Here is a 22,863-nt window from a genome sequence, read left to right on the forward strand (position 1 = left end):
ACCCTTTGATCTCTTCTCTGGTGGGAAATGGCTCTTGTTTTTACATATTGGTATCAGTTTCCCATGTCCTAACTATTGGACCTTTAGTAAATATTTGCTGTATATATGCATATGTGTGTATGTGTGGAGTGGTGTGGGGGGGTGTGGGTGTGCGCTCAATCAGCTGTTTCTTTTCTTTTTCCAGCTGCATTGATTTTTTTGATTTTATATTATGTACCAGGCATTTTTCTTTTTTATAATATTATCCCTTGTATTCATTTTTCCAAATTATCCCCTCCTCCCTCCATTCCCTCCCCCCGATGACAGGCAATCCCATACATTTTACATGTGTTACAATATAACCTAGATACAATACATGTGTGTGAATATCATTTTCTTGTTGCACATTAATTATTAGCTTCCGAAGGTATAAGTAACCTGGGTAGATAGACAGTAGTGCTAACAGTTTACATTCACTTCCCAGTGTTCCTTCTCTGGGTGTAGTTGTTTCTGTCCATCATTGATCAACTGGAAGTGAGTTGGATCTTCTTTATGTTGAAGATTTCCACTTCCATCAGAATACCTCCTCATACAGTATTGAAGTTGTACCAGGCAGTTTTGATGTGTAATTAAAACTGTCTTGTTATGTTTTATGGCCATATCGGTCCCTTTTTTTAATTAAATATTTTCCCCGGCAGCCATCGATGTGCAAAGTGCTGCCTTCCATTCTGCTTAGATTTTTTATGTTCTAATCTAAAAGGTCACAAGATGAAAGATTGGTTCGGCTCGTTTCTTCCTCTCCTTTGTCTCCCTCTCCTAGAAGACTGCTACTGAAAAACCGCGAGCTCGTGCGGAGACCTGGGTGCCTCTACCCCGGTGCAGAGGTATTAGAATGTAGCCTTGTGGCAACCTCTTCCCGTAAAGCACCCTTGTAAGCCAGGTGGTTGATAGATATCTTTAATTAACTCCAGAAAATGTCAGGATTAGATGAAAAGGCTAATAGGAGCTGTGGAATAATGACATCCAATTTCTGGCCTTGCCCAGATTTGAATGAGTTTGCTGTAAATGGCAAGTAGGTTAATGTGGTCACATTCACTCCATCGCTAGGACTCTTGCTTTGATTTTCTAGCCTATAGCTCTTTGGTGAAACTAATAACAGTTGCAAAAAGAACAACACTAATAATGATCGGACACCAGTAATAACGATGATAAGGTAATCCAGTAAACTTGAGAGTCCAGATGATCTTGAGGGGGCAGCTGGTCTGGGGGAAAGAGCAGTGGACCTGGATTCGAATCCTAGCTTTCCACCTTGCTATCTTCATGTTACCTTTAATGTCTCTGGGAAGGAAGGAAGCAAGCATTTATTAGCACTTACTGTGTGTCAGCACTGTGCTGAGACAGACAAGCAGAAAGCAACACTGAGCTTACGTTCTCTTAGGGGAAGATGCTACAGAAACGGGGCCTGAAGAGTGGGGGGTGGCTTTGAAACTAGGCAAAGGGCTGAGGGGGACGTGAAAGCTTCCTCGGGCCCCTGCACAAAGTGGAAGCTGCAGAAGGAACTCTGCCCTGGGAGAGGGGCTTCCAGGTGGACATGCTGGCAGGGGTGGCTGGCTGTCCCTGGGCAGGCAAGCCCCCGGCCCTAGGAAAAGTTCCAGGCCGAGAGCACACGGAGCAATGGGCCTGGAGGGGAGTGGAGGCCTCAGGAGGAACTCACCAGTGGGCTGTAGCTTCTCTCCGCTCAATGAGGCAGCGAAGGGGCCTGGACTACATGACTAAGGCTCCTTCTGGGTTAAAAATCGATGATTTGACTAATTTTGAGAGCTAAGGCACGTAGTGGATCCAGTGCTGACAAGTGTCAACTGTCTTTGAGGAGGAGCTGTCTTTGAATTGTTATTCTGGTGTTTGGGATGGCTTGGCTCAACCTTCATACCTCCCGCCGTCGCCCCTTGTTCTCTAGAGCAGACCGAGAAGCAGCTGAGGCCCGGCAGGCCGTTCCCAGGTGCTGTGACTCTCCCATTCCCAGGCCCAGTGTCTCGGATTTCTCTACTGGACCTGGCCGGTTTTTGACTTGGAAAAGGGGCATGGAGATTGTGATGTGAAGGGGGGCTGAGGGTGTGTGTGTGTGTGTGTGTGTGGAGCGAAGGCAGCCCAACACTCATGACTGGGTGTCTGACAGATTAAGAACAACAGGGCGATGCTGAGTGTTTGTCAGGGCTTACCAAGTGTTTCTACAAATGTTATCTTGCTTAATCCTCACAACAGGCCTCTGTAGCTCTTGTAACCACCCCATTGTACAGATGAGGAAATTGAGGCAGAGGAAGCTTAGGAAGTGTCTGAGGCTGAATTGGAATTCTGATTTTCTTAACTCTGAGCTCAATGCTCTAGGCCAGTGGTCCTCAAACTTTTTAACTAGGGGGCCAGTTCACTGTCCCTCAGACTGTGGGAGGCCGGACTATAGTAAAAACAAAAGCTCACGCTCTGTCTCCGCCCCTCAGCCCATTTGCCATAACCGTCCTCAGCGGGCCGCATGTGGCCCTTGGGCCGTAGTTTGAGAACCCCTGCTCTAGGCCTTGGGCTGATTGACTTCTTGTAGGACCATAGAAATCTTCCCCCTGCCATATCCCGGCAGGTTCACAAGTTTCTGACGGACTCCCATGACTTGTTAGGTGCCAGTTTATTAAAAGTTCATTTCAGCCAGCTGAGCTAACTAGTTACAAGTCTTCAGGAGAGACTCTAGTGATTTGGGAGAATGCATTTACCAGGCTTGGAAGACCCACTAGCATCGTGCTGATCCTCAAGGAAACCTTAAAGAGCTTTGCATCCTCCCTCTGCAGGCACCATACCAATCCAGTAGGCACCGAATGGCGATGGAAGATGGACCAGCCTGACGTGATCCTAAAGCAGGCCATCGAAAATCACTGCAACATGATCCGACAGTTTAAAGGTATTTCCCTTCTCTTTACAGCAGGGTTCTTCACCTCCCAGAAGCCGCCACTCTGTGAAATGCACATGGTTTAAACTGTCTTTCTCTTGTCAAATATTTGGGCAGGAAGGCAAGAATTTCAAGCCCCGACCCCAACTGTTGGCCCATTTTTTTCTTTCATGAACAGTTTTTTCTTCTTATCTGACTTTAAAAAGTTAAATCATTAAAATGAAACAAGTTCTTGCCTTGGGCCTCCGAAGCTTGTTCCCTTTGATCAGATTTTTCCCCACAGTTCCCTAATTACCTGGGGACCTTTTTTTGGGTCAGGTTTTCCCAGCACACAGACCTGTAGAACATCCTGAGCTGATGCACGTTTATGAGCTGGTGTGGTTCTGGGATGAGATGGAGCAGGTCGTGGGGCTGGTGCTGCAGGTCAGTCAACAGCAGAATTTGAATCCTGCCCCTTATTCATCTTGCCTTTTTTTGGCACTTAGGAGAGATTGGGAGTAGTTCCTGAGCAGGGGAATGGGGTCAGGAAGGCTACGGTCTCTGCTGGTGGAGGGCGGGCTTCAGGGATTAGAGCCCCTGTGGGATCAGCAGGGGGTCTTTGTGGTCCATTCTCAGGCCAATCCAGCTGTGGCTGCTTTGGCATGAGCCAGGACAGTGCCAGACAGAGAGGAGGAGGCTCGTTCCCAACTTATGTTTGGCTCCCAGTGACCTCGTCTGTGAGATCATCAAGCTGATTGGGTACTTCTTTTGGGAGTATAAAGGGGTCTACATCTTATTACCTGGCAAGTACAATCTGACATCTTGAACAGTTGTCAGTTAACGCCGGGAGGGCATTAGTCTTCCCCTGTGACTGCCTTTCTCTTATTATTGAAATACTCCTGAGTCACCCATCTGCATTCGGACAGCAAGAATGTGGGCACCGATTAAGCATTCACTATGTGCCAGCCCCTCTGCCAGGGGGTTTGCATTCTACCATTGGGAAACAAGAAACATAGAAAATAACTTACAAAATAGCAATTTCTTGGAGGAGCGGGCAGATTTGCTGATGTTTGGATGGGAGAAGGACGCTGGGGCTGATGTAGTTGGGTATCGGGGAGAAGGTGAGGTGGCCGGGGCAGGGAGATTTGGCCTGGAGAGTTACACGTCACAGTCAGGCTTTTATCTGGGTCAGAATAACTGGGCCTCTCTTAATTTGATTGGCTGAATTTTGCCATTGCCGACCCAGAGGGCTCTATGTTATGGGGCTCTGCATGTGGAGTTCCTGCTAGTGCTCGGGCCTTCCTAGGGATCAGTCACCCCATTCCCCACCACTTTCAGTGGGTTGCCCTGGTCTGCTTTCAGCTCAGTTTTGTCCTTGAAACCCACCTCCCTTTAGAAGAACCATATTTTATGAAGGGTTCCGTTGGCCATTTGCCATGTTCTCTCATGGTGTTTTGACATTGAGAAAGGTGTTTTAAAATGATTGAAGGGTCCCCAAATCGACAGTGAACGGGATGCTGCTGTGAAAACATTTCAGAAAGATCACTACACAGGGTTGCTAATAGGATTCTCAAGAATTGTTCTCAGCCCACTTTGCAGGAGGGTCTTGGAAATGAGGGGTCCCTGGTTTGGGTTTAACCCAGGTGGACTTGGGTTCTTCAGAAGCACTTTTCTAGCTTCTGAGCAGGAGCTGGGATGGGCTTTGGGTTTTAGAAACATTCTTTAGAAACAACATTTAGAAACATTTAGAAAATGTTTATTTTCTCAGCTAGTCCCAATGTGGATTCCACGCCATGCCCAGTGAGCAGCACTGAGAGACAGAGCCTGATGCTGGTTCCTTCACGGGAGCCCTCAGGACTCTGGTCTATAATCGTTTCCCCAGACTTTGCGGGGCGCTCCTGAGTCATGCGGGGCGGCCTCACAGAGTGAGTGCAGCCCGTTTTTTGGCCGCTTCTGGGGCCCAGAGAGGATTCAGACCTTTGAAGAGCAGGCCTCTTTTGGAAAGGAAACACATTCATTCTGTTTAATTAATTGCTTTTTGATTTTATGTGGAGTTGTTTCATGGGCTTCTGCTTTTTCTCTCTCAGTCTTGTTCTCGTTTTTATGAGTCTGCATTCACTGCATTCCGCTTAGGCTGGCATCTCCTCTCCCCTTTGGCATGGACTCTGTTCCTGGCGCACCCTCGGACCTCCAGGGCCGGCCTGGGCTTTGCTGTGTTTGGGTCTGGGTCTCCCTCCTGGCCGGCTCCAGCTGTGCTCCCCCTCTGCTTCCCTCAAACCATCAAGTGTTTCCTCCTGTAGATCAGACCTTCTTTCTCTTCCCCTTCCCCCTCTCTGGATGGAACTTCCCCCATCCCTTTTCCATTCCTCATTGTCTTATCTTCTCCCACTTTGATGTGGGGTCCTGGAGGGAAGGGACCACCTGTTGGCTTAAAAAGTGGTGGCCCTGGCACTTGGCACAGGGACTGGCACATAGGGAATATCAAATGCCTGTGTGAGCTATGTGTGTGTACTCTGTCTCTCCCCCTCCCCTCCTCTCCCCTTCCCCTCCTCTCCCCCTCCCCTCCCCCTCCCCTCCCCTCTCCTCTCCTCTCCCCTCCCCTCCCCTCCCCTCTCCTCTCCTCTCTCCTCCCCTCCCCTCCCCTCCCCTCTCCTCTCCTATCCTCTCCTCTCCTCTCCTCTCCTCTCCTCTCCTCTCCTCTCCTCTCCTCTCCTCTCCTCTCCTCTCCTCTCCTCTCCTCTCCTCTCCTCTCCGTCTCTCCCCCTTCCTCCCGTTTGCTTTTCCTGTTCCTCCTTCCCTCCTCCTCCTCTCTTCCTCTCTGTCTCTTTTGTGTACAGGTTGAGTAGCCCCTTAAGTGGGGCAAACACCAAATGATTCTGGTTTTCTTGGGTATTTCCTGGGGCAAACTATGGCCCAAATCTGCCTGCAGCCTGCTTTTGTATAGCCAAGAGCTTGCTATTTGAATAAAATTTTTTCATATTTACACATGTAAAACCTTTCCTATTTGGCTGACTCTTGTCTAGGAAGAAATGTATTCTGTGATTTTTTTTTTGGTGTCAAGTCAACAAGCATTTATTAAGTGCTGTTTGTGTGTCAGACATGGTGCACTGAATGTGGGATACACACAAAAAGGCAAAAGCAGCCCCTGCCCTTGAGGAGCTCATGGTCTCATGTGGTTTTTGGACTTATTTGCAAAACTGCTGGTGAGAGACTGTGAACGTTTCAAACTTGGGGCCTTTCCTCACACCTTTATTTCCCTCATTTGGCCAAAGCCCTTGATTTCTCCTTTGAAGAAACCAGTGGTAGCGGCAGCTTCTTTGCTTCCTTTCCTTTTGGTCAGATACCCCAGTCATGATGCAGCCCATTCTCAAGGGAGTTTTAGCCAATCTTTTTGTGGTAAACTATGTTGTTGATAAACTTAGTTTAATAATGAAAAATGATCCTACATAATTTTTTTCTTTTTTCTTTTCTTTTTTTTAAAATTAAAGCCTTTTATTTTCAAAACATATGCAAGGATAATTTTTCTTTCTTTTTTTTTTTTTTTTTTTACATTTGTAAATTCATGTGCAATCATTTTTATTATACCATATTATGGAAATTCTTGTTTTATTCCATAAATTAAAAATATTTTTTAAATTTCTTTTTTTTATTTTATTAATTTTATAATTATACATTTTTTGACAGTATATATGCATGAGTAATTTTTTTATAACATTATCTCTTGTATTCATTTTTCCAGATTTTCCCCTCCCTCCCTCTACTCCCTCCCCTAGATGACAGGCAATCCCATACATTTTACATGAGTTATAGTATAACCTAGATACAATATATGTGTGTAAATCCAATTTTCTTGTTGCACGTTAAGTATGGGATTCCGAAGGAATAAGTAACCTGGGTAGATAGACAGTAGTGCTAATATTTTATATTCACTTCCCAGTGTTCCTTCTCTGGGTGTAGCTGTTTCTGTCCATCATTGATCAGCTGGAAGTGAGTTGGCTCTTCTTTATGTTGAAGATATCCACTTCCATCAGAATACATCCTCATACAGTATTGTTGTTGAGGTGCACAGCGACCCCTTGGTTCTGCTCATTTCACTCAGCATCAGTTTATGCAAGTCTCTCCAAACCTTTCTGAAATCATCCTGCTGGTCATTTCTTACAGAGCAATAATATTCCATAACCTTCATATACCATAATTTACCCAACTATTCTCCAATTGATGGACATCCATTCAACTTCCAGTTTCTAGCCACTACGAAAAGAGCTGCCACAAACATTTTGGCACATATATGTCCCTTTCCCCTCTTTAGTATTTCCTTGGGATATAAGCCCAGTAGTAGCACTGCTAGATCAAAGGGTATGCACAGTTTGATAACTTTTTGGGCATAGTTGCAAGGATAATTTTTCAACACTGACCCTTGCAAAACCTTGTGTTCCAAATTCTCCCCACCTTCCTCTTTTTTTCTGTTATAATCCCCTTTCTAGTTTCTTTTTTATATTATAACAGTAAAATCAAATTATATGTGTATTTTCCCATAACAGAAATGGTTCTCAAGAGATTTTTTTTTTTCTTTTTACCTTTTTATGCTTCAATTGGGTTCTATATTTGGAGGTCAAATTTTTTGTTTAGCTCTGGTCTTTTTATCAGGAATAAATGGAATTCACCAGTTTCATTGAATGTCCATCTTTTTCCCTGAAAGAGAATGCTCAGTTTTGGAGGGTAATTTATTCTTGGCTACATTCCAAGATTCTTCCTCCTTTTGGAATATCAGATTCCTGGCCCTTTGATCCTTTAAAGTGGAAGCTGCTAGGTCTTGAGTAATCCTTATTGTGGCTCCTCAGTATTTGAATTGTTTCTTTCTGGCTGCTGGTAATATTTTTTCCTTGGTCTGATAGTTCTGAAATTTAGCCACAATATTCCTTGGGGTTTTAATTTTGGGGTCTCCTTCAGGAGGTATTCAGTGAATTCTTTCAATGATCATTTTACCTTCTGTTCTATGACATCTGGGCAGTTCTCTTTGATGATTTCCTGAAAAATAGTATCTAGGCTTTTTTTTTTCATCATGGATTTCAGGGAGTACAATAATCCTTAGATTATCTTTCCTAGAACTATTTTTCCAGGTTGGTTGTTTTCCCAATTAGGTATTTTACATTTTTTCTATTTTTTCATTTTTTGGGTTTTGCTTGATTGATTCTTGTTGTGTCTTTGAGTCATTCATTTCCATTTGTTCAGTTCTGAATTTTAGTGAATTAGTTTCTTCTAAATGAAGAAAACTTTAAACTTATTTTTATTTCTTTTTGTACTTGTCCAATTAAATTTTTAAATGAGTTGTGTTGTTCTATGGATTTTTTTTCAATTTCAGAAATTCTGTTTTTTAAAGAGTCATTTTCTTTTTCTATTTTACAAATTTTGTTTTTCTGGAATTTGTTTTCTTTTTCCATTTTATCAAATCTTTCTTTTAATGAGTTATATGCCTTTTCCAAATCTCTTGCAAAGTTTTCATTTCCTTTCCCCATTTTTCTTCTAGCTCTCTTTAAAGATCCTTTTTAATTTCTTCTAGAAGAGCCTTGTCTGATGGGGACCATGTTATATCACCCTTTGGAGCTTCATCTGGAGACAATCTGCCTCTAGTCTCCTCAGGGTTTGAAAGCTGTTCTTCTCTTTCTCTATAGAAGTTGTCCAATGTCAGAGTCCTCTTTACTTTTTCAAAGTTAGTTTCTGTCTTTAGGGCAGAGGATGTTTTCCAAGCAGCCACAGCTATGCTGGGTCAGTGCTGGTTTACTCTTGGTGCTGGGTGCGTGTGGCCAGGTCCCCTGAGATTCTGGCATTTTGGGGTTCACTAATGATCTTTTGTGTTTGTGTAGGATGTTTCCTAACTTCTCTGTTGTTCTGCTGGCTTGTAACCAGGGCAGAGTAGCCAACATTGCTTTAGATTCCTGTAGATTCCCCCCCCCGTAGATTCTCTGCTACATTGACTCTGTACCACCTGTGGAGTCTGCACTGCCCTGGACTCTGTGCTGTCTGCATTGGCATTTGTGGTCAGTTGCTTGTGCTTCTCAGCCTCCCTCACATTTCCAATTGAAACAGACCTTTTCTGGTGATCTTTGAAATTATCTTCTGCTGGTAATTTGTTGCACCCCCAATATTTGTGGGTTCTGATACTCCAGAGCTAATTCAGATGCTGGATTTGCTAATTAGTCTGAGGGTTATAGAGAAGGTCAGAGAGAACCGTTGTTGTCTCCGCCATCTTGGCTCCATCCCTGGAAGTCCAGGCTTAGATTTATTAGGAGCCAAGTGTCTTGCTTTTTATGTTACTGTTTTTAAGCAGCTACAGCTCCACAGAAGAACTCTTAGGTCAGGTCAAACAAATGCATGAATGAATCCATGGATTTCAGTAAATGACTTTTTAAGTATATGTTGCCTTTTGTGAGACTAAGGGGTGAGCTTCAGTATTTGTAGAGGGAATCATGGATCTGAGAACGCTTAGGTTAGCGGGAGTCTGCAGAAGGGATGACTTCTAAAAATTCATCTGCGCCTGCTGCTTGTAGGCCAGAAATCTAAATGGCAAATGAGTCCTTTTTCTGAGTAATTTCCACGTAGGAGACAGAGAAGTTTCTATTATTCCCCCATGGACTCAAAGAAAAGACATGGTGTCTTGAAAAGGCCTTCTGGACACCATTGCCCTTGGCTAGAATAGAGCATCTCTCTGGAATGAGCTCATATTCATCTACCTGCCAGGCCTCCAGAGACTGGGTTTCTGGTCGAATCAGGGAGGGAAAAATATGGAACTGGAGCAGGACAGGCCATTTACATCTTCAGAATTTAATTCTCACTTTTGAGGACTGAGATGGCTATTTGTTTAATACTTTTTAATTTACTCTGACCTAAAACGGATCAGCATTTTTGGAAAGTTGGCCTTATTGCTATGCTAATCATAGCAAATCTTGCGATGAGAGTGCCACAGAATGAAAGGAAAAACCCGAAAAATGTAAAGTGAAATAAATTATTTGTGAGGAGTTAAAGCTTTTCTAGAAAGGTGGCGGAAAGCTCATGCATTCCCATTTCATTCCTGCGAAGGTGCCCTAGTGTCCTTGGAGGCCACTTAGAATCCTGATTGGCCTTTTGGATATTGGCCATTTGGATCATTTTCTTGTGTCTAGAAATCACTCTAACTCAGGCATTATTGGAGACCGGTGATTGCCTATCATTGATTTTTAGGGATTCATAAGGGAATGCAATTCCATGGCTTCACTAATGGAGTTGCTCTAGTGGTAAGTAACATCTTGCCCTTCCTTGATCTAACTGGAGAAATGCTGATCAAACCTGTTGTATAAAAGAATACTATGTGGAAGGACTAGGGATGCATAAAGCCCTGCCCTTGAGGAGTTTGCATTCTTCTTAAGGGCTGTGATGAACAATTATCTTATCTTGTTGGACTTGCCTGATCTCTGGGTGCATGGCTCTCTTTGACCCTCTCCCACAGAAGCCTTTCATTTCCTTAGAGACCCACTCTCTCTTATGCTTGCCTGGACCAATGAGTCGGCTAGTTTTACTGGTGTCTGGGGCTATAGGCCCTCCTCCCCCTGACCTTTGGGTGGAACCTCCTGTCCCTCAATATTAATACTGGGAGATCCATTCTTGTCAAAGGTAAATTTGGGTACAGCTGTCCTTGACTTGGAAATGCAAGTGCATTTTCCATCAGAAACATAGCTTGTTGATGTCAATAATATTGGTTAGTTGTAATTAGACATATACTTTATGGTTTGGGGGAGCTGGCCTGGAAAGAGAACCTAATTACCTTTTAGCTTTAATTAATGTATCTTTGGAAAAGTTCATTCTGTGTTGTAAAAAACAGACATTAAAACAAGAAAAATCCTGCAAGTTGGAAATTTCTTGTAATTATTTTTACCCTTTAAGTGCTACCAATTTTCAGTTAGCCTTTTAGCATTTCTATTATATTCACTTGGCCTACCCATGAGCACTTGATATTTTCCCAACTGATTAGATCTGATTTTATTTTTGTGGAAAGTGTTTTGTAGTTGTGTTCTTATAGTTCCTGACTTTCTCTTGGAAGATAGATTCCTAAATATTTTATACTAACGACAGTTATTTTGAATGGAATTTCTCTTTGTATCTCTTGCTGTTGGTCTTTGTTGGTGATGTATAAAAATGCTGATCATATGGATTTATTTTGTATCCTGCAACTTTACTAAAGTTGTGAATTGTTTCTAGTAGATTTTTAGTTGATTCTCTAGGGTTCTCTAGGTATACCAGCATATCATCTGCAGAGAGTGATACTTTGATTTCCTCCTTACCTACTCTAATTCCTTTAGTCTCTTTTTTTCTTCTCTTATAGCCAGTATTCCTTTAGTATTTCTTCAGTACCTTTATCAACTTACAAAAACATTTCCCATAGTCACGCCTAACTTATGGTTCACCTCCTGCTCAAGTCTGCACACCAAGCCCTGTTCTAAATCCTGCTGGTCTTGCCCTGTACATTAGCTTCCTGGGCTGTTCTCTTCTTGTCGTGGCTCACTTTCTGGTGGCCGCCTTCCTTTAAGAGTGCGGATATTGGCTCTTTCTGCTCTCCAATTTCTGCTAAGTGGCCAGGTCTGGGTGAGTTGCCATCTTTAGGATGAGATGCCATCCCTAGCTGATGCCCACTGGAGCGGGTGCTGGATCAGGCCAGAGGTCAAGGAAGATGGCAGACCCTTGCACTACTGTACTGGCTTAGACTGCCCAAAACACCTTAGTCTCATTTATGTCAATACACTAATTCCTTAAAAAGCCTCATTCTCATGACCTTTACCAGCTTCTTTTTTTGTGCACATGAAAAATTAACTAGCCCCTGCTGTCTGCATGGGGCTCAGAGTGTCTTTGCTAGTCAGCATTTCTCCATGGAAGGTGCCAGGGGCTCTTGCATTAGCAAGTTAGTTTTTTTTTTAATTTAAAGATTGCTTCTGTACTTTAACTTGTGTTGCTATTTATGCCATATGTGTTACGTGATTATTAAATGAATGACTCACTGAAGGAAATGGTTGAAGATTTCCCATTGCTGAAGTCATTTATACTCCTTTAAAAAATTGAATTATCCTTTATCTTTAGGGTAAATTCTTTTATTTTTGCTTCCAGCATGTTGTGTGTCCCTTTAGCCCCTCAGTGATATGGCCATTGACACAAGGTAATCTAAACCCGTCTCAGGTTGGAGCTTTGAGTGGGGGAAGGAAAGAGCAAAGCAAAGCTTGCACCTTTGCTTAATGGATTATGATAGCTATGTCTACAAGCTCCTGCATTATTCTTTCCTGCCAAACTCCAATGGTTTTTTGTTTTTTTTTATCTAGAGCTTCAGCTTGAACCAGAAATGAAGGATCTCAAACAGATAATTTCGACAAGTAGAGTTTTAAAATTGTTCTGAGGAATATTTGATAAGAAGTTGTATATCAGATGAGAAAGGAATAGAGAGAACACTGAAAAAGTAAAATATTTGCATAAATAAAGAAAATAATAAAGAAAAATACATATTTTCAGATACTTCTTCCTTTTTTTTTTTTTTTTCTGGAAGCAAATAGGGAAAATTCCTCTCACTTCTGTATATATCAGCAAGAACTGTGAATTAAATTTATATTGCTATTATTCACTGAAGGGAAAGGCATATTTATACCTTAGTATGAATTTTTAAAATAGGAATAATATGCATGATTGGTATAAATGATAATACTGGCTGAGCAGTTTTTAAAAGTAAAATGGAGACTTTATCTAGAGAAGGAAAAAGTTTAGAAGCTTGTAAAAATATTCTCATATCTTTAATGAAACAGTAGGTATTTGGTGAACATGGTGCTATAAGAAGGCATCTGGGATTAGAGAAGAAATATTAGGTAACAGGTATAAAACACATTGTTTAATTAAGGAGAAAATAATAAATTTTTAGGGTAGCAAGACTGTATGTTCTAGAAAAATATAGTTTGTCAAAAATATACAGCTTTAGGGAAAAGCCTGGGGACTTTTTGAAAGAATTTCTTATAAATGACTTGGAAAAAGACACTCTACTAGGAAACAGAGCTATAAATTTGTTGTCTGAAAAATATGCGTAATGACTCCTGGGCTGCCTTCCGTTCCTATACCTCTAATTTCAAGGGAGTAAGGGAATGACGTCCTCTCGTTGCTTTCCTCTGGGACAGTGAAGAATGCCACTTGGGTCTGGTTTTGCTAAGATCAGTGTAATATACTCTGGCTATGAGATCTCTACCGTTATACCAGGTCGGCTGTGGTCAGTAGTTAATGATGACCATTTCTCCCTCAGGATAATTGGTAGATAAGGGTTTTGTTGTCTGAATGCTTAAAGGGGATACCTAAAAGATCATTTATTTCACTGATTGAATTTTTAAAAATCCTTTTTTCTCTTGAATGGTAGTTAGATTTGTATACTTGGCTATTCTTTTCTTTTCAATGACAAGTAAGGAACAGAAAACCACATTTTCTCAAATGGAGAATCAAGTGGCCTTCAAGGCCTTGCTGTTTTTAAGGCTATTAGGGGAACTTTCCATTACAAACCCTTTCACTTGCGAGGGGAAGCACAGCATTGGAAGAATTTACTTTTCATTGAAAATGAGCAAATAGGGTGGATTTCAAGATCGCTATTTGGGGACTTGTATAGTTGATCAAGGTTGTTTCTAAATAGTTTAAAAGTCAACCTTACTGATCAGTAACTGCATCTCCGTTCCTATCCACTTAATGAAACCTTAGAGACCTTGTACCAGCTATAATCAACTCCCTAAAGATAAACCTAATTTTAGAGTTCAGATTGAATCTACCCTCTGCTCATCTGGGGATTGAAGATAATGATACTCTATTATGGCCTTTGAATACTAGGAAATTTTATATCTAATTTTGAGTTGCCTAGGCAACACGAGGTTAGTTAAGGACCAAGTTTCAATCTTGATTTTAAAAACTTAGTTCAGACACACTCCATACAAGTCCTAGCCTGAGACGCCTTGTTCTTAAAAACAATGCCGGCAGAGCATGGCTCTGGCTGTTCTCATTGAGCCGGACCTCTCGTGGATGAGCATGAGGGATAATGTATTCCGGAGGACAATCAGAAGGCAGTGAGTGACATCACCAAAAATGAAATTGACTAATGGACAGGAGAAGACTGGGAAGCAGTCCCATCGGAATCGGCTGTCTGCGTTCAGTCCAGTCGTTGCCTTGGCTAGGATCAAAAACGAATATTCAATTAGCAAAAAGAATGGAGATGTCATTGGGTAGATTAAAGGTAGACTTAAAAAAAATGGGAACTGGAGAGAGAGAAAAAACTTTGATTCTATCTCTTTTTTTTAAATGGAAGTTTCAATTCGATAAACAATTATTAAGCTTATTGTATGCTGGACACCATGTTGATGAGACCAGAGACTGCTTCAGCCAGCAAACCCTTGATCTTTAAGTCACGTGGAGAGATACATTATCCAAGGATAGCCTAATATAATAATAGCCTTGAGAAACATTATTGAGGGGAGGACGGATGAGGTTGAGCAGTGTCATCTCACAAAACAGCTAGAAACATAAAAGGGAAATAGGGCTGGGGAATGCATGGCAAGAAACCCCCTCAGCCAAGCGGGGCCTAAAGTGTATAGAGATGCCAATGGAAAGAGGATATTCATCCTTTGGGACTTTCAGGAGCCTTTTATTCTCGGCACTTAGCACAGAACCTCGCACATAGTAGGAGCTTTAGAAAGTGTGCTGAATCGGACAGAATGTGCCGGTGTTTCTATGTCAGTGTACTGGAACCGGCACATTTCGGCCCTATCATCTTTCTCCTTGGTTGCCCTCTATTGGGAAAGGGCTTTGGGATTTGATGAAATTGGGAAGAGAAGAGCAGCGGATTTCACCAGGAGAAATTTGTACCGGCCGTGACGGTTTTAAAGACACTTCAGTGATGGATTTTTAAAGGTATCACAAAGACACGAAGGTTCAAAAAGGATGAAAAAGAACAGAGATGGGATGGAACCAAGAGGTGTTTGCATCCTCTACAGATCTGAATGTTTTCACGAGTGTGAGCATCCGCTGCAGCATAAAACAAAGAGAAATCTTTGCTTGCCTAAGGCCTTTGCCAGGATATTCTGTACAGAGTCCAGCTAAAAGTCCACTGGGCCTCCAGTGAAGTTCTCCAAACACTTCTAATTGCAAATGATGTTGTACTAATTGTACCAAGCCCTGGATTATGAAAAAGTCTCTTTAGTGACGTTCAGAGTTACTCAAGATCGATCAGTCAAACAATCCATGCTGGAAAAACACAAAGCAAAGAAAAGGCAAATTGCCCAGATCACCACCGTGTTGGGTGGTTAGTGCCGAGTGAGCCCGGGCTCGGATGCACGTGTCTTGTCCGTGCTCTGCAGAGAGGCGGGAGCTTGGCTTCCCGGTGACGCCATGTGCCTGCAACTCTGGGAACGCCATCATCTAAGACAGTTTACATTGTAGGAAACATTTAGGACTATGGACAAGATGGAGTAGCAGACTGAACCACGTCTCCCCTTTCCCCCAGTGACTTGTTTAATGACCACAGGGAAGACCCCCCTACAGGGAGCCCTTCTGATAGAATGAGAACGAGGGGTACAAGATGACTTTTCTTATCCATGCTCTGACCACATCTCAACTCTACAAGTAAATTGCAGTGATCTTTTCTTGGTTAAAATGGAAACCGGCCCATTTAACTTTAAAGTCCCTTTACCACCAGGTCCTAGCCTGTCCTTGCAGGCTCATCAAATGTTATTCCCCTTCCCACACTGCAATTCAGCAAAGAGTTTTTTCTGTCTCCTAGCCTCAGGCCCTTACCTTCCTTCACCCTGTAGAATCTCCTGCCTCCTTTCACTTCCTACTTGAAATGTTTCCTAATTCCTTCCACTTATTTGTACCCTCTTCCCCCACCAGCTGGTATTTATTTAGCTATTGTGTATGAATTCTTTTTATATTTATCTTTTTTACTTATATATTGTTCATTGTCTCCCCTAGTAGACTGTAAGCATGTTGCACAAAGGGATTCTCTGTATTAGAATCCATAGCACATAGGTGTTTAATAATGCTTGTTGATTGATTGACAGCAGTATATGAACAATCTAAGGGCTGCCCGAGGTAGACAGAAAACACTGAAAGCCCAAGGGAAGGCTTCCAGCACCTCAAATGGAGCCTCTGGTAGGTTTAACAAAAAGTCATAGTTTCAGGGTTGAAAAGAATCTTTTGGTCATCAAGTCTCACCTGTGCACAGGCAGAAATTCCCTCCAGGGCCGCTGACAAATGGCCAACCCAGCCTTTGCTCAAACATGGATGGAACACTTTTCCTGAGGCATTGTGTTCATTTTTTAACAGGCCCGACTGCTGGGAAGTTTGAGCCAAAATTGCCTTTTTGCAGTTTTCTGGGCCCAGCAGAGCAAAGCTAACTGCTCCTTCTTCTGGGAACTCCATGAGTATAAACTGGGGGAGCCGCAATTTTTCAGGAAATGAGTAACAGGTAGAACTTGCAGAAGGCTAATTTAGGTTTCTGTTAGCCTCCATTTATGGACAAGTAGGGTTGTCTAGAAGTTTAGTGGCCTGCCCTCAAAGGTGGAGGGCTGCCCATCCTTGGGGTCTTCCAGCAAAGACTGCATGACCATTTATTCACCATGGAATAGTGGGGCGTTGCTTTTGTTTTTGGCTAGGGTGACATGACTCTGAGGTCCCTTCTGACTTTTAAATCCTGCAGTTCTGTGACTCCTTCGACCGATGCAGATCTTCAGCATACGACTTTTAATAGAAAAGAGACTACATGAGGCACACAGAGGTCAGCGACTTGTCCAGAGTCACATAGTTAACAAATCATAAAGGCAGCATTTGAATCCAGGTCTTCCTGACTCCAGACCAGAATCCAGCCATCCTCCTCTTCCTTTTCTGATGGAACCACAGGGACTCTGTTGCTGGACCCTTGGGCTTTGATAGGTGACATTTTGCCCAGACTGGACCCCTGTAAAGGCTTGCATGAGGCTTCCTCAGGGGGAGCTCTCTGTCTTTTGAGTTGCCCTTTAGCTCTTGTTTGCCTCTATCAAAATAAGCTCCTCGAGTTTGCATCGTGCTCATGTCTCTTTCTCCCTAGCACTGAAGGCAATGGCTGGCGTAGAGCAAGCTTTATCGTCGCCATAGCCACCTTCCCGACACCTTTCCGCCTTTCTGCAGCTGATGGTTGAATGGCCCTGGATGTGGAGTGAGAGCCTGGGGCTGGCTGCTTGTGCCAGGGGAGGCTGATTCCATCGGTGAATTTTTTTTAAAGAGCATGTCTCGGTTCTTCCAGGAGCCATCCCCGTGCTCCAAAGGTTATCCAGATATCATTTCTTCAGAAACAAAGTGCATCTAGGGTAGATCTCTGGAGGAATTGTTTAAGACTTGCCTCCTCCTCATTCCTGATCTCTATAGCTCAGTGTGAAAGATGGAGGTACTTTGAGGAGGCTGGGCAGCAAGCAGCCTCAGCTTCCCCTTCCAATCCTTCCCATTATTCTGGCAGAGAAATTTGTCGGGGCACAGTTCTGAGCCATTTCCCCTTTTGGTTAGTGGTGTCCCATTGTCTATGAAATAAACCCATATTTAGGGCCAGTAAGGAGTCAGACTCTGGAATTTTGTACCCAATAGGGAAGGGATCAATTTGTTTCAGAATTCTTGGAGGCTTGTTAACTGAGAGGTGACTTCTTCTGTGGAGGGGGAGAGAGGAGTTAAAAAACAAAACAAACAAACAAACAAAAAACAGCAAATGCTCTGGGTATTTAAAATTATCTGCTGTTTCCTTTGGTGGCACTTGGTTCCTTCTCTACCCTTCCTCCCTTAGATTATAAACTCTGCAAGGTCAAAGACTGTCTATTTTCAATTTTAAGTGCCCAGTTCTTAGCACATGGGGTTAGAGGCTGGTCCTGTGGCTTCATTGTTATAGGAAATTCCCAGGTGAGGGAATGCCCTCTATTAGTGCCGTTGACAGCTTTTCTGCAATTTGCTCGGGGCACTGAGAAGATGAGTAATTTGCTCAACATCACGAAGCTTTGGGGCCATCTCTCTGTCCCCTACTATACCCCAATCTCGTTCATAATAAATGTTTATTGAATTGTATGCTACTGGGAGAACTTCTCCTTTGGATACAAACAGAATTCTGGAAGCTAGTCTGTTAGAAAACTGGGGACTGCCCGTACTGCTTAATTTACTCAATCAATAGTCATTAAACTAAGGAGCAGCTGTTGATATTTTTGTAATGAAAAAACCTTTTTCTCTTTCTCCTGTGATTGCTTTTAGCCAGCTCTTCCTTGCAGTATCCAGGATCAATCCCTCTCCCTTGTCCAATCCAGTTAGGAGGTGACAAAAAGTCTTTAGCATCCGTCTACCCTCTTGGGTCAGTTAGTTTCCTTGTCTCCTTTTCCCAGGAGTTCCCGGTGTGAAAGCCAATCGCTTTGAAGAAGGTCTGCAGGTGAAGCATTGTGCCCTGTCGCTTGTAGGAGAGCCCATCATGTACCCAGAAATCAATCGCTTCCTGAAACTGCTACACGAGCACCGAATCTCCAGCTTTCTGGTCACCAATGCCCAGTTTCCCATGGAGATCAGGTGAGGGGTGTTTGGGATAGTGATTATTCGGGCAGCTGCCAGACTTGGCAATCAAATCTGCCTTTGACTGATGAGTGACTGGAAGTGTCCAAACTTTGATTAAGCTGCCTGAGTAGCAATTGGGACGTCTGTTTGATATACAGCGTATGAGAGAATGAGCATTGATCTCTTTTCTTTCTTTTTTTAAAAACAACTTTAAAATGTATTGATTTGTTGTTGTTTTTTTTAATCACTTCTGTTTTCAAGTTGACTTCCTATACTCCCCTCCAATAAGCCTTACTTTTAACAGGGAAAAGAAAGCAAAAAAATAGATAAAAATGATAGAGTAATACCCTGTCTGATGGTGTTTTTAGCATTCTGAATGCATAGGATGTCCCCCACTTCCCCTCTCCAAGGAAGGCAAGGAGAGAAGCGTCATTTATTAGCTTTTTACTGGTGTCTAGATTGACTATTTTAATCACAGCAGTGTTTGCCTTCATTTTAATGTTCTTTTCATTTATATTTTAGTCATTGTGTGTGTGTGTGTGTGTGTGTGTGTGTGTATGTGTATAATTATAGATAAAATTTTTCTGATTTCTGGACCAATTAATCTTTTTCCTTATCATTTTGACTTATTTGTCCTGTAGTCTCCCATTTGCCTACTCAAATTTGGTTTCTTCTTCCATCTTGTCTTAATTTCAGAGCGGCAAAGGACTGAGGTCCCTCTAGAAATTATAGTAGTGATTCATATCAAAAATGGATTGGCAGGATATGACATATACCCTCCTCCTGGTTCTATTATGTCTAGGATATGGAAATATTTTAACCTTTATTTCCTAGACCAAAAAAACAAACAAACATCTTATATGTCACTAAATACCTTATATTCTGGGAGAGTTAGAATCTTGTTACAATTAAATGAACGAGTGAAGCATTTATGAAATACTATGTGCAAGGCGGTCTTATAGAATAAAGACCCGTCCTATGAGAATTCGTGTCCAAATTTACCTATCATTTGCTGATTGTTATATTTACCCATGGGATATCTCATTTATTTATTTATTTTATTTTAATTTTTTTTCAGTGCATTTTATTTTTTATTAAAACTTTTTATTTTTAAAACATATGCATGGATAGTTCTTCAACATTCACCTTTGCAAAACTCTGTGTTCCCATTTTCCTCCCCTTCCCCAACCTCCTCTGCTAGATAGCAAGTAGTCCAATATATGCTGAATATGGTAGAAATATATGTTAAAGCCAATATGTGCAAACATATTTATACAATTCTCTTGCTGCACAAGAAAAATCCAATCAAACCCCCCCAAAATGAGAAAGAAAATAAAATGCAAACAAATAACAATAGAAAGAGTGGAAATGCTGTTGTGGTCCATACTCATTTCCTATAGTCCTCTCTCTGGGTGTAGCTGATTCTCTTCATCACTGAACAGTCGGAACTGGTTTGAATCATCTCATTGTTGAAGAGAGCCACGTCTTTCAGAATTGATCATCATATAATCTTGTTGTTGATATGTATAATGATCTCCTGGTTATGCTTACTTCATTCAGCATCAGTCTCTTGAGGCTTCTCTGAAATCATCCTACTATATGATAATATAGATAATAATATTTCATAACATTCATATACCACAACTTTTCCAGCCATTCCCCAATTGATGGGCAGCCACTCAAGTTTCCAGTTTCTAGCCACTACAAAGGGGGTTGCCACAAACATTTTTGCATATACAGGTCCCTTTCTCTTCTTTAAGATCTATTTGGGATATAAGCCCAGTAGAAACACTACTGGATCAATGGATCTACATAGTTTGATAACTTTTTGAGTATAGTTCCCAACTGCTCTCCAGAATGGTTGGATCCATTCACAGTTCCACCAACAATGCATCCGTGTCCCAGTTTTTCCACATCCCCACCAACATTCATCTTATCTTTTCCTTTCATCTTAGCCATTCTGAGAGATGTGTAGTGGTATCTCAGAGTTGTCTTAATTTGCATTTCTCTGATAAATAGTGATTTGGAGCACCTTTTCTTGTGACTAGAAAAGGTTTTAATTTCTTCATCTGAAAATTGTCTGTTCAGGGATCTCTTATTTGTTAAAAAAAAAAAATTAAAGTTTTTCTCTAAGAAAAATAGTTTTTCACAAGGCTATGCAAGAATCAATGTTGAAAATTTATCTGTGCATATGTTTTGAAAATAAAAAGCTTTAATAACAATAAAGAAAAAAAAGAAAAATAATTCTTGATTGTTTTAAGGAAGAGAATTTTAAGCAACTTTGACTCCTTTGTACTATTTGGTCAGTATATGATTAGGCCAGCTCAGATAATCTCTATTTGCCTGGCTCTTAATACAATCAGAGTTGTATTACAGTAAAAGAGGCTGCCAAAGTCTAAAAACAGTGGCTTCTTTGTAAATATAAAATGATGATTTTTGGGAACATTTCTTGAAATCAGTAAATATATTTTGTGTAACTGACTGAAAGAACCACAGTTTGACTCCTTGAAACATGATTTATTCTTTTAATATTTGGGGGACTGGTAGACAAATGATTTTTATAAGCAGGAGCAGAATGCTCTATTAGAACAATGCGAGGTTGATTTTAAATTTAATGAAAGATTTTTTTTGTTGTTGAAGGTCTGGGCCTGTGATTTTATTGGTGTGGGGAACTCTTAGTTTAGACTCCCCCTCCACTGATGCTGATAGGCAGCTAGTGATAAATTAGTTCATTGAATTTATGACATTAGGCCTGAAATTTCTTTGGATTCTCAGGAAACTGGCTAGACATGGCCCAAATAAGGATGGAAAGACTTGCTTCAGCAGCATGCAGAAAATAGCCCAGGCCATGGGTCTTAATGAGTATTTCTATTACATTGAATGTCCCTCTTCATTGGCTCTTGGAGTCCTGCTCCATGCTGGTGTTGTAAAATTCTGAAAAGCAGCCCTCCCAGTAGCCATTATAAAAGTTAATTAGTGTTCAGTGCCAGCATGAGCCCCTTCATACAGTTGGTGATGCTGGTGCCTTTTGGGGGTTGGATATTTGGGGATGTGACTGAAAAAACTTTCTTGTGATAACCAGTTCTGTGTCATGTGGCATGTTTTTTAAATATGCTTTAAAAAAAATTCCTGTTTTTTGGGGGGAGGCTCTTGTATGCTATTAATTCTTTTTTTTTTTTAATTAATTAATTTATTTTTAATTCACATTTCTTTATGAATCATGTTGGGAGAGAAAAATTAGTACAAAAGGAAAAAAACCATAGAAGAGAAAAAAATTAGAAAAAAGAAATGAACCTAGCATGTGTTGATTTACATTCAGTCTCCTTAAGTTCTTTTTTCTGGATGTGGATGGCATTTTCTGTCCAAAGTCTGTTGGGATTGCCTTGGATCTTTGAACCATTGAAAAGAACCGAGTCTTTCATAGTTGATCATCACACATACTTGCTGTTATTGTGGTTCTGCTTGTTTCTCTCAGCATCAGTTCATAGAATTCTTTCCAGGCCTTTCTAAAATCAGATTGTTCATCATTTAAAAAAAAAATAGAACAATATTCCATTACTTTCATGTACCACAACTTGTTCAGCTGTTCCCCAATTGATGAGCATCCATTCATTTTCCAAATCTTTGATCCCACAAAAAGAGCTGCTATGAACATTTTTGCACATGTGGATTCTTTTCCCTCCTTTATGATTTCCTAAATCATACAGGCCCAGTAGAGACACTGCTAGGTCAAAGGGTATACACGGTTTTATAGTCCTTTGGACGTAGTTCCAGATTGCTCTCCATAATTGTTGGATCATTGTATAATATTATTTTCATAATTCTTTTAAAAAAAGTGACTGCTGAGCCTCCTTTCAGGTCTGAATTCTGTTTTTCTAAGAACTGGGTCCTGGCCCTAGAGAGATTGCCCACCTGGCATGGACAGGGGCAGGTGGGAGTTCTTTCTTTGTTGAGATAGAAGTTTGGCACGTGTTTAGGTTGCCAAGGATGGGGGCCTTCATGCCAGTTGAGTCCCTGAAAGATTTTTTTATTTGATTTTTAAAAGTAGTATTTGATGCCTTTCCCTTTTATCTCATTGTCACTTCTTAGCACTGCACTCTCCTTCCATGTTCTATTGAACCTGCTCTGGAAACTAAAACAAACTAACGCCTTGACACAGAACGTGCACTCGGTCCCTTCTCATCAGAAAGGGAACCCCATGAGGGCAGCTCTGTGGTTATTTCCCCTTTTATTCCTGGGGCCTTGCATTGTAGGTAACTTGCATGTTTATTGACTGACTTTGCTACCAAAAGATCGGTCTTTACTATATAGATTGACTGCTTTGTAGTGTTGTTTTTTATTTATATGGTTATAATCATCATGAGTACTGGTTTCCTGGTTCTGATGAA

The 22,863-nt window shown here is 41.5% G+C and overlaps 1 protein-coding gene across 2 annotated transcripts in view; it reads left to right on the forward strand.

Moving 5' to 3' along the window:
• LOC141540231 (S-adenosyl-L-methionine-dependent tRNA 4-demethylwyosine synthase TYW1-like) overlaps nt 1-22,863 on the forward strand; it is a 206,252-nt gene that overhangs the window by 78,087 nt on the left and 105,302 nt on the right. For both annotated transcript variants that reach the window (XM_074263980.1, XM_074263981.1), the window contains 2 exons: nt 2,814-2,923; nt 18,313-18,490. In XM_074263980.1, coding sequence (XP_074120081.1) covers nt 2,814-2,923; nt 18,313-18,490 — 288 coding nt within the window. The remainder of the gene's footprint in view (nt 1-2,813; nt 2,924-18,312; nt 18,491-22,863) is intronic.

This window comes from Sminthopsis crassicaudata, chromosome 4, assembly GCF_048593235.1.
Source record: "Sminthopsis crassicaudata isolate SCR6 chromosome 4, ASM4859323v1, whole genome shotgun sequence".
Taxonomy (NCBI): Eukaryota; Metazoa; Chordata; class Mammalia; order Dasyuromorphia; family Dasyuridae; genus Sminthopsis; species Sminthopsis crassicaudata.